This window comes from Cynocephalus volans, chromosome 1 (assembly GCF_027409185.1).
Source record: "Cynocephalus volans isolate mCynVol1 chromosome 1, mCynVol1.pri, whole genome shotgun sequence".
Classification (NCBI taxonomy): Eukaryota; Metazoa; Chordata; class Mammalia; order Dermoptera; family Cynocephalidae; genus Cynocephalus; species Cynocephalus volans.
Genome location: NC_084460.1, coordinates 145,748,248 through 145,763,784, shown reverse-complemented (window position 1 = coordinate 145,763,784; position 15,537 = coordinate 145,748,248). Strand labels below are relative to the sequence as shown.

General features: G+C 36.8%; 1 protein-coding gene across 1 annotated transcript in view; it reads left to right on the top strand.

Annotated features, from left to right (window-relative positions):
- EPHA6 (EPH receptor A6) overlaps positions 1-15,537 on the top strand; it is an 839,959-nt gene that overhangs the window by 737,598 nt on the left and 86,824 nt on the right. Inside the window, exon 14 of the mRNA XM_063078754.1 lies at positions 2,265-2,474. Within this exon, the coding sequence (XP_062934824.1) occupies positions 2,265-2,474 (210 nt within the window). The remainder of the gene's footprint in view (positions 1-2,264; positions 2,475-15,537) is intronic.

Sequence of the window (15,537 nt, the reverse complement as noted above, 5' to 3'; positions counted from 1 at the left end):
AATATCCAGAATAGGCAAATCTATACAGAGAGAAAGTAGATTAGTGTTTTCCTAGGGTGGTAAGGGAGTTGGGGGAAGTGAGTATGGGGTTTCTTTTGGGGGTAATTAAAAAGTTGTAAAATTGATTTTGGTGATGGTTGCACAATTCTGTGAATACACTAAAAACAATTGAATTGTATATTTTAAAAAGGTAAATTGTACAATATGTAAATTATATCTCAACAAAGTTGTTAAAAAATAATTTGATGTTTTGTGCCACCCTCAGAATGGATAGGAAATTAAATTTCAACCTGGTCTTAAGTAGCTACTTCTGTTTACATGTAGGAGCTTATGATAACTATTTATTTTCCAGGAAATCGAGAGGAGAGTTTTCTGACTGATGTTAGAATTATAAAAATGAGATGCAATAATAATAACAATGTTTATTAAATAATAACTTATTAAAGTAAGCCAGGAGCTGCTCTCTGTATTTTTTATGTGATTCTTCCTACAACTCTGAGTTAGGTTACTCTATTCCCATTGTACAGATAAGGAAACTGAAACATTCTTTAGTTTTCAGGTGGTCCATTAACATTTCCAACTACTTGGAAATTCTGCATGACAAGAACTGTGATATGAGGCAATTTCATTTTTAAGTAGATAAATGATTAAAAGTCACCTTTTTAAATATGAAAGAGTCACCATTTTACATTTACTGTAATATTTTCTAAGCCGAAAGAATATATGCTTTCAATCCTACTTGGTTTCGATATTCCTAGTAGAGGAGAGGGAGGTAGGGTACATGATAGAAGAGGCAGATTTCTTCTAATAGTATACTGTCTAAGAAGATGAATTAGAAACATAAAGAGCTAATAACACCAGAGATTTTCTTTGCTAGGTTATCTTTCATACATTAATTATACAGAAGAGCCTGCTTAAATGGATACTCTTGCTGTAAGAGTGTTTCTTTTAAGAGAGGGTATTTTTCCCTGCTCTGCACTTGAGTTGGGAGATATTAGCAAAGGGCTATGAGGGAGATAAGTTGATATAGTAAGACAAAGTTTATTTCATTTGTAGTATAAGCTTATTCACTTAAATAACCAATGAATCATCATTGTGTAGGAGACTGTGTCACTATGACAGATACCGTCAGATAATCTCTGTGCTGGTTTTAAATCAGGTATCCATGAAAACTGCTTTAACTTGGAAAATTTTTAAGGTACTCCTTGTGCTCTTACTCTACAGCGTAAGGTCATAGAGCTCTAGAGTCTCTTACTAGATACTCATTTTTAACATCTTTCATAATAAATGTTGCCTGATATATAAGACAACATGAGAACTTTTTATGTTTGTCTGTAACTCCAAGAAAGACAATAATCTCCAAATAACTAAGTAAAACAATATGCATTCTTTTTCAAACTTAAAATATTTTCATGTTTATTTCCTTTCATTTCAAGGGTTCTATTTGTATCTGATCTTTTGGGTTCTTACATCTTGTATGAATAATAATTGGATTTTTTTACTCTTTAAAAAAATACATTATTTTAAAATCAAGACAGAGAAAATTAGATGGGATTGACTACTATGTGCCAATACTTTATCTGGCTTATTATACACATGATTCTATCTAATTCTCCCAACCAGGAGTGAAAATAGTCTCATTTTCAGTCAATTGCCAACAACTTTTTTTCAATTTGTCCTGTATAATGAAAAATTGGGAAATTCTGATTATTTTCTGTTTGCTTGCGGTTTTTTTCTTTCTTATGCAACTTTCCTAAACTTGTTTGTTGTTTATGACATCACGTTTTCTTTTTCCTGAGTAACCTGGCCTGACTCCCACTTTCACAGCTTTTCAGTTACCACACAGGTTTCAGCCAGTCCCAGGTTTCCTGCCCTTCTGCCCACCTGTATGGCTGCTCCAAAGCTCACAGCAATGGAAGGTAGCTTCTATTTTCTCGGTAGCCTTTTCTCCTACTTCATTTGACTTTGGTTCCCTCCTGTTACCTAAAGTTTTTGAGGTAGTTATTTCTGGAAGTCAATTTGGTTGGCTTTGTTCTGTCCTTTGTTTAGTTCTCCTTCATCACTTCTAGCTCAATTTTCCCTTTCTTTTAAATGCCAAATTCTTACATTTCTTCATGAACATAGTCAATGGTCCGCAAACTTGAGGCTTGACTTCGCTGGATCCAGTAAAATAAATTTGTGACTTAGTCAATACACACACACACACACACACACACACACACTGCATTAAAATAAACCACTAAACAGTTGCAATTCTCTTGCAGAAACATGATGGCCACTTCACAGTCATCCAGTTGGTCGGTATGCTCCGAGGCATTGCGTCCGGCATGAAGTATCTTTCTGATATGGGTTATGTTCATCGGGACCTAGCAGCTCGGAATATATTGGTTAACAGCAACTTAGTATGCAAAGTTTCTGATTTTGGTCTCTCCCGAGTGCTGGAAGACGATCCAGAAGCTGCTTACACAACAACTGTAAGTTTGCATGCCCTTTTCCAATGTGGTTTGTTTACTTTTATTGTTTTAATGTTCTTAGATGTTTTTATTTTCCTAATTTTCTGCTTTCATTTATCATTTTGCTAATTTAGCATCCTGTTTTAATTGAGAAGTATTTACTACATCTGAGTGCCTAATTTTTTTTTTAAAAAATCTTCTTATATTTAACTGCTTTTTTTTCTTTCGTTGTACGGTGCTTTCATTTAACATCATGTTTGAGCTGCACATCATGGCAGCCCTCACAACAAATTTACCCTTGCCTGAGATATTTTTGATGTCTCAATAATAATATACTTTAAATAGTGTTCTGTATAGTCAGATAGTGCAATCAATTACTAATTCAGTGATAGTGAGGAACCAGTGGCTAGTTATGATCTCATCATGCTTAACAATGAACAATATAGGTTTCTTTGCAGATATATAAACATGAGAGCACCTCAAAAAGTTCATGGAAAGATTCATATCTTTCAATTCTATTTTCCATAAACTTTTCGAAGTGCCCTTCTATACTCTAAAGCTTTTTCTAAACGTTACTTGGGGAAATGTGAGCAGGAATAAAAGGTTAAAACTTTAGAACCAAACTTTCATTTACAAATTGCATGATCTCAATTTGACCCATGAATAGTTTAAATATTTTGAATGACTTAAAATTAATTCATTTTATTGATTTCTTTGGTTATTGTTTGAAGAATTTAGTCTCAAAGGCTTTGTTTAGCTATCTTAAAGCTACTAATTTATCAAATTATTTTATGTTCTGTTATTTCTTAAACAAAACCCTGACCACAGACTCCTTTGACAGCTTCAATGGAAAATGTCGGTAAAACTATTCAAGATGTTTGTATTCTGTTCTTTTTTCCTAACCTTACTCATTATTTTAAAAGACGCAACTCCTTTATTTAGTGCCCCTTTATTTCATTTTCTATAAGATTTTTTAAAACTTTGCTGTATTCAATTACTCTAGCATGGATGCAAGTTCAAATATTATGAATGCAATGTTTTGTGCCCTTTGTTTGCTTTGTAGAAATGCTCTACATTAATTTATCAGTGATATTTTTTACAATTTCTTCAACAAAGAAATACAGTTCTAAGGAAAATAAATTAATCTCTCAGAATTTGATATATAAAGTAGCAGTATCTATTGATCTTTTAATTTAATCAAAAAGCTTTATAAAAATAAGTTTATTAATTCTGAAAATACATTGTTCATTTCAGAAAAAGCAATATTTTCAACTCTATTTTCTAATTGGAAAATATTGTAATTATTTTTCTTTTTCTCAAGACCTTTATTTTCTTCTGTCTTATTTTTACAAATATATAAATTGAAACAACTTTTGGGGTTATAGAAAAATGCATATAAAATTTTTCTATTAAGCACATTTCCAACCCTGGTGAATGGTGTTTAAAATTATCATATATAAAAATTGAAAAAGATACAATCTACTAAAAGAATAAAACAAGATAGGAAATAACTATTAGACTCTTTGGCTGTAGGCCTATAGATACACTTGAAATCTTTTATTAAATGGTATTTTAACTGCTTTTTAAAATGAAAATCTCATAACTAAATTTAAGATTCTAATAAAATAAGCAGTTTACCCAAATTTTGATGCATATATGGTTTTTATTGGATCAAATTTAACATCCAGACTCCAGGCACTTTCTGTCCTAGACTGAGAAATATTATTATTTTCTTCCAACAGCTAGAGTGTTTTGCATGCCCAGCTCTACACCTAAGACATGTTCATTCAGTGTGTACTTGACACAGTTTGTTATGGAGCTGCCATTATTTAGGTCCTATTCTTTAGAGAATTAGTTGTAAAGCAGGTTCCCTATTTACCAGTCCCAAGTGAGAACTCCCACTCAGTGGAGAATAGCAAAGGTCATCACTATGCCAACCACCAGAAGCAGGAGTCCCAATACTTATGCCCCCTGCATCCTGGGCTACTGTTTAGGTCCAACAGCACTTGCTACCTGTTTTTCTGAGTCTAGTGAGACAGAACACACTTACACACAGGTTATTATGCCAAGTGGGTCTATTATTTACAGCTAGACAACAAGGACAAAATAAGCCTAGGACTCATTGTGAGTCAGTCCCACAGGCTCAAGAAAGCTGGAGAGAAAGCCCAAGAAGGATGGAGTCTTGACTGTGTGTGCCCCACTTTTCATCAGATCTGAGGGACCCTAGAAGACAACCAGGTTACAGACCCCTAGGTTATATACCTCAGGGGCCACACGACACACCAGGTAAATCTTTGAAGTACATACTGCTTCCAGTGGAGAGAGGAAGAAGCCCGGGCTGTCCCAGGTATCTCTTCCCTAATTCAAAATATTACATTCCTTAGGAGGGACAGGAACAAGGCCTGAGCTGTTTCAGGCAGTTCCTCCCTATTTGAGGATATTGCATTACCAGCACATACTACAGTTATTCTTCAGAACCACAAGGAAGAGAGGAGGGAGAACTAGGTCAGTCCAAGGCCACCCAGAAAATGATCCTGCTTCAATAGCAAAAAATAAAGGGATTGTTGAGAATAGATAAATGACTGAGAGACAGGACCAAGAGTAACCAAATGCAGCCTATAATAAAACTCATGTATGTGCAGACACCAAGAGTAGGGAGCGCAGCATGAAAGGCAACAACAGTAGGAGATATTTCTGGTATGGCTTTTGCTACGGTTTGAATGTCCCCTCCCAAACCTATGATGAAATTTAGGAAGTTCCGGTCAAGAAGGAGGAATAGACGGTCCCCAGCATCACTCTCTTCCACAAATCAACCAATTTACGACTATTAAAATGTAACATCAGCCAAGGTGGGGCCGCTGGAGCTCAAAGGAAGGGAAAAGAGACCAACAGAGTTCATGAAGGTGGGAGAAACCATGATGTGAGAAAGAAAAACTGCTCTGAAGGTTTTGGGCCACAGCCACTCTAAGTCTGGAGCTGATGAGCGCATGGAGCAGGAGCTGGTAGAAGCCGCAGCTGTGCCTTTCAGATGGAGTTACCTGGAAGTGGCAGGGGAGAAGAGGGACTTGGCGGCCCCAGGACAGCAAGACCACTAATAAGGTTCCCACGGACCCACACAGGAGTGAGGAACCAGAACAACTGAAAAAAGGGAGCCGTTCAGAGGCCAGTAAGTCATCACAAGGGACCGGTGCAGGACCTGTCCCATGGGAAGTGTTTGGAGTATGGTTGGTGGGGGAGACGGACCCACTGGGAGAACACTGGAGCACAGCAAGGACAGCTGATCCACCCCCCAATCAGCATAGGACCACTCAGAGAAGACTGGTTGGGAATGCAGAATTTCATGGGGTGCAGTTTGATGAAAAAACTCAGACCCAGATCAGAGATTCTACACAACACAGATCCACCAGGTTTCTGGAGAGCTGGAAGTACCTATAAGGTCAAACATTAAACCCTGAGCTGCACAAAAAGCCTCCCCTAGGGAAACAGCAGCAAATCAGCAATGTAACTCAACCCCACACAGCTCAAGTACTGGTTTCTACAGGAAGTTCCCCCATTTTCAAAGTAAGAAAAGGACAAAAAATTAGTTCTGGCCCAGGCACAGCACCAGCACCTCGGGGCCTGCCTGGGAACTGGAGGCTTGGAGCTGGGGACCAGACCCCACTCCCACAACCAGGCACACCATGCTAGCACCTCGGGGCCCACCCAGGGACCTGGGGCATGGAGAAGGGGACTGGACCCCCCCACCCACAACCAGGCACAGTGCACCAGTGTCTTGTGGCCTGCCCAGTGACCCAGGGCATAGAGAAGGGGACCAGACCCCCCAACCCACAACCAAGCACATCACGCCAGTGCCTCAGGGCCTGTCCAATGACCCGAGGCATGAAGCCAGGGAGTGGATACCCCCCCACAACCAGGCACACCACACCAGTGTCTCAGGGCCCACATGGGGACCAGAGGCATGGAGAAGAGGACCAAACACACCCCACAACCAGGCACACCACCAGCACCAAGGAGCATGCCAAAAATACCTCCATGTGGGTGGTCCACCACAGCCACCACAGTAACCACGGCTGCCACAAAAACAGCTAGACACTACAACCACAATGTAGATTGTCCACCAACCACTGGAGTGCATTGACACAAGGAGAGTCATCAGCAGAGATAAAGAAAAGAAGAGGCTGTTTCTCTCCACAAAGCCCATTTCAGAGTGATAGAAGAAGCATTTGCTCTACGATAATATTGGGAGACCTGATCAAACCTCTCAGCATTGAACAGATCATCTAGGCAACAAATTAACAGAGTAACCACTATTCTTTCAGAAGGAGAGAAGAAATCTAAGCTGGCCAGTACTGGGAGCTGAACCCTTGACCCTGGTTTTTAGCAGCACCACACTCTACCAAGAGCCAGCCCTCGAGATTCCTTCCTTCAGAGTTTATAAGGAACCATCTCTGAATTTGCTGAAATTCAGTATCACAGAGAGAGACAGAAAGAAAGAGAGAGAGAGAGAGAGAGAGCACTGGTACAGCTTGCTAAATGTTCTATTTAATTAGCTAAATAAAAATGTGTATGAGTTGCAGGCAGTGGTGAAGCAGAGGAAGCAAATGTATGAGCAGGGGATCACAGATTCAATCGCCTTGTGAGTAGCTTCTGCTAAGTGCTAAGCACTGTCCATATTGGGGTGGAATAAGAAGTGATACCATCTGGCCTCAAGAAACTCACAGTGCAAGAGAAGGTGGAAAGATAACACTGGAATCAGTTCATTTGGGGGATGAGCAAAAAGTTTGAGGCTTCAGAGGGGAAAAAAAAAGAAATGAGGTGTTTCTTCTCTGAGCCACAATTTCCATTCTAGTACAATTCAGCAGCAGTTAACAACCATCTGGTACACAAAAGGAGAGAACTACTTCGTTCTTTCTGGAAGGCTTAAGTTCAAGCATATGTCAGTGCACCTAGTGCCATCTCCTAGGTGGTAACAAGACCACCAGTTCACAGAAACAATCAGGCTATCCCTGGTCAAGAGGGTACAGTGTGAACATAGCTCACGCACTTTCCGTATTAAAGATATTCTGGCATCTAATTTTTAAAAGAAAAGAAAAAGAAATTTAATTGTGATGATGTTAAAAGATGAGATAAGAGGTGATTAGCCCTCATGAATGGATTAATGTTCTTACAGTAAGAGTGGGTTAGTTATCACTGGAGAGGGCTTCTGAAAAGGCCCTCTCTGTCTCATGCACTCACTTACCATGTGATGCCTTCCATCATGGGATAAGGCAGTTCAAATGCTCTCACCCGATGCCAGCACCATGCTCTTGGACTTCCCAGTCTCCAGAATTGTAAGCCAAATAAATTTCTTTTCTTTTTAAATTACCTAGTCTGTGGTGTTCTGTTATAGCAGCAGAAAATGGACTAGGAAAGTGTAGTAGAATGAATGTCCCCACTAAACTCATTGAAGTTTGAATTGCTTCCCCCAAGTTTTCTGTATTAGGAACTTTGCCCCCACTGTGACTGTTAGGAGGTAGGAAACTCTATTATGGTAATTGAAAGGTGGGGCCTTGGGAGGTGATTAGATTGTAAGACCTTGCCATAGTGAATGGATTCAAAGTGATAGTCAGGGGCATGGTTTGGCTTTTAAAAGAGAGTGAATGACGTTAAACTCTCTCTGCTCTGTCTGCTTCTACCATCACACAGTGTGAGACCCCTGGGTCACTACTATCACCACCAAGAACCTCACCAGATGTGTTCCCTGCACTTTGGACTTCCCAGTCTCCAAAACTGTAAACAACAAATTTTGTTTTCTTTCCAAATCACTCACTTTCAGGTATTTTGTTATAAGCAACAGGAACAGACTAAGACAGACAACATTTACCATCCTAAAAATCATCAAGCCTTTGCAAAGAGACTTTAGGAACTAGTAGTGGTACGAAAACCAAGAAATATACATTGTGGGCCAAAGATAGAAGGGAAAAATGCATAACAGTAGGATCAATACAAGGGCTAGGCCTTGCTTTTATATACCAATTCTACGAAGAATTTTCCAGGCATTTAGTGAGGAGCGATTGGTGAATGATTATGATCCACACCTAACAATACATATATAATTAGTGTTAGGTGGCTAAATTAATCTGTATAAAGTTACTGGCAGGGTGAATGGTTTTCATTTGATTACATCGTCTTCTACCTGGTTATAATCTAGGTGCTAAGAAGTCACATCTTTTTCTTAATCTGATACACATTCACATGGACAACTGTTTTATAACCAGTTCCAGAGGAGGGACTTTCTCATTTAAATATTGCTAAGCAACCCAGTCTTAAACTTACACTGAAAATGCTAAGCCTCTTTGCTCTCAGTTATGGAATTGAGGTCCTATTTACCTAAAAAGAACGTTAAAACATATATTGTGGTTCACACTCATCTGTTTTAAGATAGAAGTTTTATCTAAAATATAATGGCAGTTATGTTCCGATTTTTTAAAAATTATTTTGAGGAACTCCTTTTCTTGTATTACGAAGATCAAAGCAAAATGGGAGAACCATTTTATTGCAATTCCTGCTAAAAATTTTTGATTCCTTGATTTTAGCTTTCAGTTGTGTTTCTTTTGTGTTATTCAAGGCAATTTTTGTTTTTTTCTTTGACAGCAGCAGTTCCATATAAGTACTTTCTTTGTTGAAATACAGAGCCTCATTATTGACAACACATAATCTGCATAATCACAGTTCTGTTAACATTTTAATTCTATTTATTTTGCATTCATAGAAGCTCTTCCGAGCTCCAACACTTAACCTCCCCTATTCCACATAAAATACGAGAAAAGTCAAGTCTCCTATCAATCTAAGAAGGCATGACTTATACCAAATGTGGAGATAATTGAAGCAGCATATGGAGGACATTTTTACATGTGTATTTTGAAGTTAGGGGAGATCTGAGAAACCTTCCTCCTTCGCCTAATTCAGGTGTTTATGAATTGGCTTGACCTCTTGAGGTAAATTTTTTAATTTTGAGACATGTCCAGTTTCAAGAACAAATATTTTTTAATACAAGTGAGATAAAAATTATTCTAGATCCTTTAGTGTTCTGCCTATAAGTAGTTTAATATGAGTTATTGAGATTTGCCTAGAGATCATACTTAACCCTTTAGTAAAACATATTCAGAATTTTCACTCATTTGTCTCTTTTAAATTAAAGCATTGCTATAAAAAGTTATGCAGTGAGAAAAAAAGTTTTTAATGCTTTCAACTAAAATGATATAATATCCAATGCGCTTAATAAAAGGAATTATACTGAGAAATGCTTCTGATTTATTAGATTTTGAAGAATAAAACGTCATCCTTTGAAATTCTACTACAGTATTCTTAGTCAAACAAGTCATTGGTGGTGAGCTAAGATACAATATGTGCTAAAATGCTTACTGTAATTCTACCCTAGTTCAACTTGGACTAAGCTAAAGAATGACTTTTACTTCAAATTTTCTTTAAGGCTTAGCCAAGCTAAAAATGGAGGGGGTATGACACCTTTGGGCACAAAGGCAGACCCTTAGTTAGAAGACTGTGAAACATACTGGCCCACAAAAAGCTACATATAACACCATACATAGAATATAAGGATGGGCTCCTGTACAGCATTCACTAAAAAACTCAAGTAAAAGAAATGGCAGTTTCTTTTAAGCAAACCTGAATTCAGCAGCATGAATACAAAGAAAAGAAGTGAGAAAGATGACAATGTTAACAGAATGCTATAATGTGAAGATTTAAATAACTTCTTCTGCAATACAAAGGTGGTGAGCAAATAAATTTGAAAGAGTGAAAACAATAAAATCCAGGCTGGATGAACCAAATTCATTATCAGTAAAGGAGCTATGCCATTTAGGAAAAACAACAAAATGATTCTTCACCAAAAAAACAGTTCTTACTCAACAGATACTATGATGGTAGTCAATCAACGTCAGTCAAATATATAGATCATTATAGTTAGCCAAAGAGGAAGAAATAAATATGCCAATACTAAGTGTCCTAAATTCAAAGGCAAAAAAAAAAAAAAAAGTACTCTTGAACCAGCAAGTCTTCAATAAGCTAATTCATGAAAAGAAAATCTGACAGTTTTTATATAACTTTTTCATTATAAACTTTTTTGTAAAGGAAGTTCTAATGATCTAATGTATAAAAACTGTATTCTCAGAAATTAGTGGTCTCCACACCTTGAACCCAAATGCCAGAAAGCAAATCTACCACAATGGAGATGAAAGGGCAAGAAACTTTATACCAAACCAGAGAGAACATGAGCTAAATGCTCAGTAAGAAACTTCAATAACTTTTCAAGAGATGAGTTTCATCTACACCAGCTTGGATCACAGGCTGAGAGACCCAAGATCGTAATAGTACTTGTTTGGGATGGTGGTATCAGGAGGGCACAAACTTTTTGAAATGTCCTACTTGGGGCATTGACAGTGGCAGATCACTAGCATAAGAGGGAAATGAGGGTCAATACACCACCAGGCAATTGCTATCTACAGAATCATTTCCTGAAAAGCCCTCACCTCTGAAGCTTAGGAAACAATGGTTTGTGATACTTACAGAGTTCTTTGTAGTAAAATAAATGAAAACTATTTGAAGAATATCATCCACAGAGGATAAAATGATGGAGCAAAATGATAGTTCTATCAGAAATCGTGAAGATAGAGAGGCCTATCCAGTTCAGTTACATTACTATTAAGTCAAGCCAAGCTTTGGAAAAACCTCTATCTTTCATTTCTGTAAAGTAACTACAAAAAACAGAAACAAACAAACAAACAAAAAACCCTTAAGTGTAAGCCCTTTGTCTTTCCAATATGCATTTTAAAGAAAAGGATCCTAAGGTCTTGGAACTAGGAAGGCATTATTTAAGACAAAAGATGATGAGAGAAACTTTTTGTTCAAAACTCAAGGCTTGGTGTGGTCTTACAAGTAGGTGTTTGTTTGGTTTTGTCCTAAAGTAACATATCCCTTTAGATTTGTGTAAAACCCTGGAGAACAGGAGATTTGTCTTTTATATTTTTTAAAGCTTTCCAACACCTACAAAAATACACTCTTTATGGCTGCTGAATTAATTGTTGCTAAGAAAACCAATAAGAAACAGGTAGAAAGTGATTGAAACTTTAGTAAAATTACCTTGTCTTCAGTAAACTTACATTCATTTCTTCTCTTATATCACTGTTAATCACTACCTACCAAATGAGTAAGCCTAAAGTAATTTTAATATACCATGAAGAGATGAAAAATTTGAAACTAATGTTGAAGACTTACAAGATGGGTTAGTATATTCACAAGCAGAGAGGAAAATTCTGATTTAAAGTCTCTGAAACCATGTTACCAAATGCCTTGAACACAAAATAATGTCCACAACAAGGACACAACCTAAGACAAGTGGTTTATAAAATCACAAAATGCATAATATTTTAATACCTACACTCATCTACAATATACTCAATCTTTCTAACCTAAATGCTGATCAGTGAGGAATAATCAAATGCCAGTGACAGTTTTCAAGATATTTGGCATAGATCATGATAATTAACCAAGAACCACAGGAAATACAAAGGTGCAGTTTGTTTTTGTGTTAGCAACATCTGACACTGTCTAATTCAGAGTAACTCTCCCTGCTCCCAGTGATTTTAGAACAAACCCAGACTAAATTGATTTACTGAGAAAGATCAATCAGCAGATTTCCAGCAAGCAGAGAGTACAGTGCTTATTGGTCCAGCTTGCTTATGCAGAAGAAAAAGATAAAGTAAGAGAATGTACACAGACCTGCTGACTTTAGACCTAGAATTTCAAAGGTAGCAACAGAGGAAATAAAGTCATTACTAATGCTTAGTTGCTAGTTTCATCCCTGATGTCAAAAGAATGCTTTTTGTCCTGTGACAATAAAAAACTGGAAAGAAAAATGTAATAAATACAAGATAAATTACATAAATCCTCTATGATAAGCCTTATTTATTCCCAATGTAAAGAGCAAATAAATTGAAAAAGATTATTAGTTATTTATGCTTTTTGCTGCCTACTCAACTTCTCTTGCCATTTCTTCCTTGCTAATGAGATCTTGAAATTTCTATGTTTGCAATGAGCTCAGATCTAAGAAATAAATCATGATTTATACATCAGTTATATTTGTACCATTCTTTGACACTTAATTTTTATACCTTGACTGGTCACTTAAATGTAAAAGAAAGTGAGATGAGAAACTGCTAGGAAAATTTCTAGTTGAGGTCTATCAGAAAAAGGTTTGACTGGAGAACTTTCTAGGATTGGCCCTTTCACTTTCTTTATCGCCTTGAATATGGCTTTGGAAAGACATACCTCTTGGACCTGCGACAGCCATCTTGCAGGCAACAAGCCTAAGGTGACAAACCCCATGCTGAGGACAGACAAGTGGAAAGATCAAAGTACCTATTTCTCTGATGAAATTGTTGAGTTTCTGCATCAATACAGAAATCACTAACTTCCAGTTTTTATTTGTAATTTAATGACATGTCTTAGTTGCTTAAGCCCCTGATAGTTGGGATCTCTATGACTGTCTGACTCGTATCTGAAGACATTCTAACTGGTACAGTAATCAACAAATAAAAAACACAGCATATTAATAGACTATATATAGAAAAATAACACAATGAAGAGTTTAAGTATCACTGCAATCATGTAAACTAACTACATTGGATAAGGAGACTATAAAATACAGTTAGTTTTAGGATCCAATAATCATAATTTATTCATTTAACATGTATTTCTTAATGTTATTAGGCACTAAATTAGACAATGGAGATAAAAGTGTATGTAGAGTCACAACAAAAGCAAAAATAGACAAGTGGGATTATTTCAAATGAAAAGGCTTTTGCATAGCTAAGGAAACAATTAACAGAGTGAAAAGCAACATGAGAAATGGGAGAAAATATTTTCAAGCCATATATCTGATAAGGGGTTAATAGCTAAAATATATAAAGAGTCATACAAACTCAACTAGCAAAAAAACCAAAAAACAAAAAAAACCAGCAACAAATAACATCATTTCCTGATTTTAAAAATAGGCCAAGTACCTGAATAGAGATTTCTCAAAAGAATACATGTAAATGGTCGGGAAATAGATGAAAAAAATGCTCAGCTTTACTAATCATCAGGAAAATGCAAATCACAACCACAATGAGATATCACCTCACACTTGTTAGAATGGCTGTTATCAAAAAGACAAAACATACATAAGTGTTGGTGAGAATGCAGGCAAAAGGAACTCTTGTATACTGTTGGTGGCAATGTAAGTTGATATTGGAATAGCTGTTATGGAAAGCAGTATGAAGTATAATTTTTAAAAATGAAAATTAGTACTACCTTATGATCTAGCAATCCCACTTCTGGGGATATAACCAAAGGAAAAGAAACCAGCATCTCAATCCCCCACGGATACCAAGGAATACTGTACTGTATCATACACTGAAACTTTGCTGTGAAGGTAGATTTTAAGTGTTCTCACCAGAAAAAAAAAAGTGACTATGTGAGGTGATGGATATGTTAATTAGCTTGATTGTAGCAATCATTTCACACTGTATATCGAAACATCAAGTTGTACACCTTAAGTATATACAACTTTTATTTTTCAATCCTACCTCAATAAAGCTGGGGAAAAAAGTGCTCAGTATCTGGGGAGAAGACAGACATCAATAATCGTGCTATTGTACATGTAATTACAATCTGAGATTTTATTTAACAAATGTGTATTTAGTGCATTCTGTGTGTCAGGCACTGTTCTGGGCATTGGAGATATTCCAATAAACAAGTTTTTCTCATGAAGTTTATAGTCTGTATGCTAGAAAGATAATAAGAAAAAGTAAAAAAAAAAAAAAAAAAAAAAAGATAATCTCAGATAGTAATAAATACTGACATATATAATGAAAAAAATGAAGAATAAAAGTGAGTACTTTGGAAGGCATGGCCAGGAAGTACTTCTTTAATAAGGTGGTATTTGAAATGAGACCTGAAAATTATAAATGTACCAGCCAAGAAAAATTCTGAAGCCAGAATGTTCTAAGATGAGGGAAAAACAAACATAGATCCTAAGGTAGGAACAAACTTGGCATGTTCGAGAACTGGCAATAAGGTCAGGATGGTGACACACTGAACGGTAGGGGCCACTGGTAAGGAAATAAGGACACAAGGGCCAGATCCTGTGGAGACTCAAAGGTCACAAGAAAGGAGGAGAAATTTTATTTTAACTACAAAGGGAGTCACTGAAAGATTTTTAAGCAGAAAATGACATGTAGGATTTGTGTTTTTAAGAGCTCACTCCGGCTGATATGCTGAGAATGATTTACAGAGGGGCAGGGAGAGAGATAGCAGAGATTTATTTATACCACCCCAAACAGGAAATGATGGTGGTCAGTGTTTACTGGTAATAGAAAAAATGGAGAGTGGTTGTAGAGACTCGGGATATCTTGTGGCAATATGTATACACACACACACACACGCATATACACGCACACGAGTGTATACACACACATGTTTTTTGTATATGGTTTTGTTTTGTTTTGTTTTTACAGATGAGAAAATTGAGACCCCCCAAATTAAGTGATGTACACAAGTCTCATGGTGATTCCATGGGAAACATTGCCAATTAGCCATTGCAGTAACAGTGAAAGGGGAAAGTGCCTGTCCCACAATTGAATCCTCCTCCCCCTTCAGTGCTTCCCACTGCAAATTCTCCTCTATCATATGCAAACTCCCTTGTCTTTCACTCTGTGACCCTTGCAGAAGGCAAAGGATAACAGTAGCTGAGTAGTTGAGTAGTTGAGTCTTTGAAGTTTCTTAGTCTTTGGTGATTTATATTACAAATGCAAACGTATCTCAAAATGTTTTTTTTTTTTTTAATTTTGCTTATCGAATCATTCTACAGTACGTATTTTACTTTTATGATAAAGGAGAGAAAACAATATGTGTTATAAAAATGGGGAAAAAATAGGCAGAGTTCCAAGATATCCTGCTGACCAGTACATTAAAAATTTCTTCTCTTTGGTGTTAGTCAGGGACTAAGCAACATGTTCTTTGATTGTTTTTATGCAACTTCTGTAAT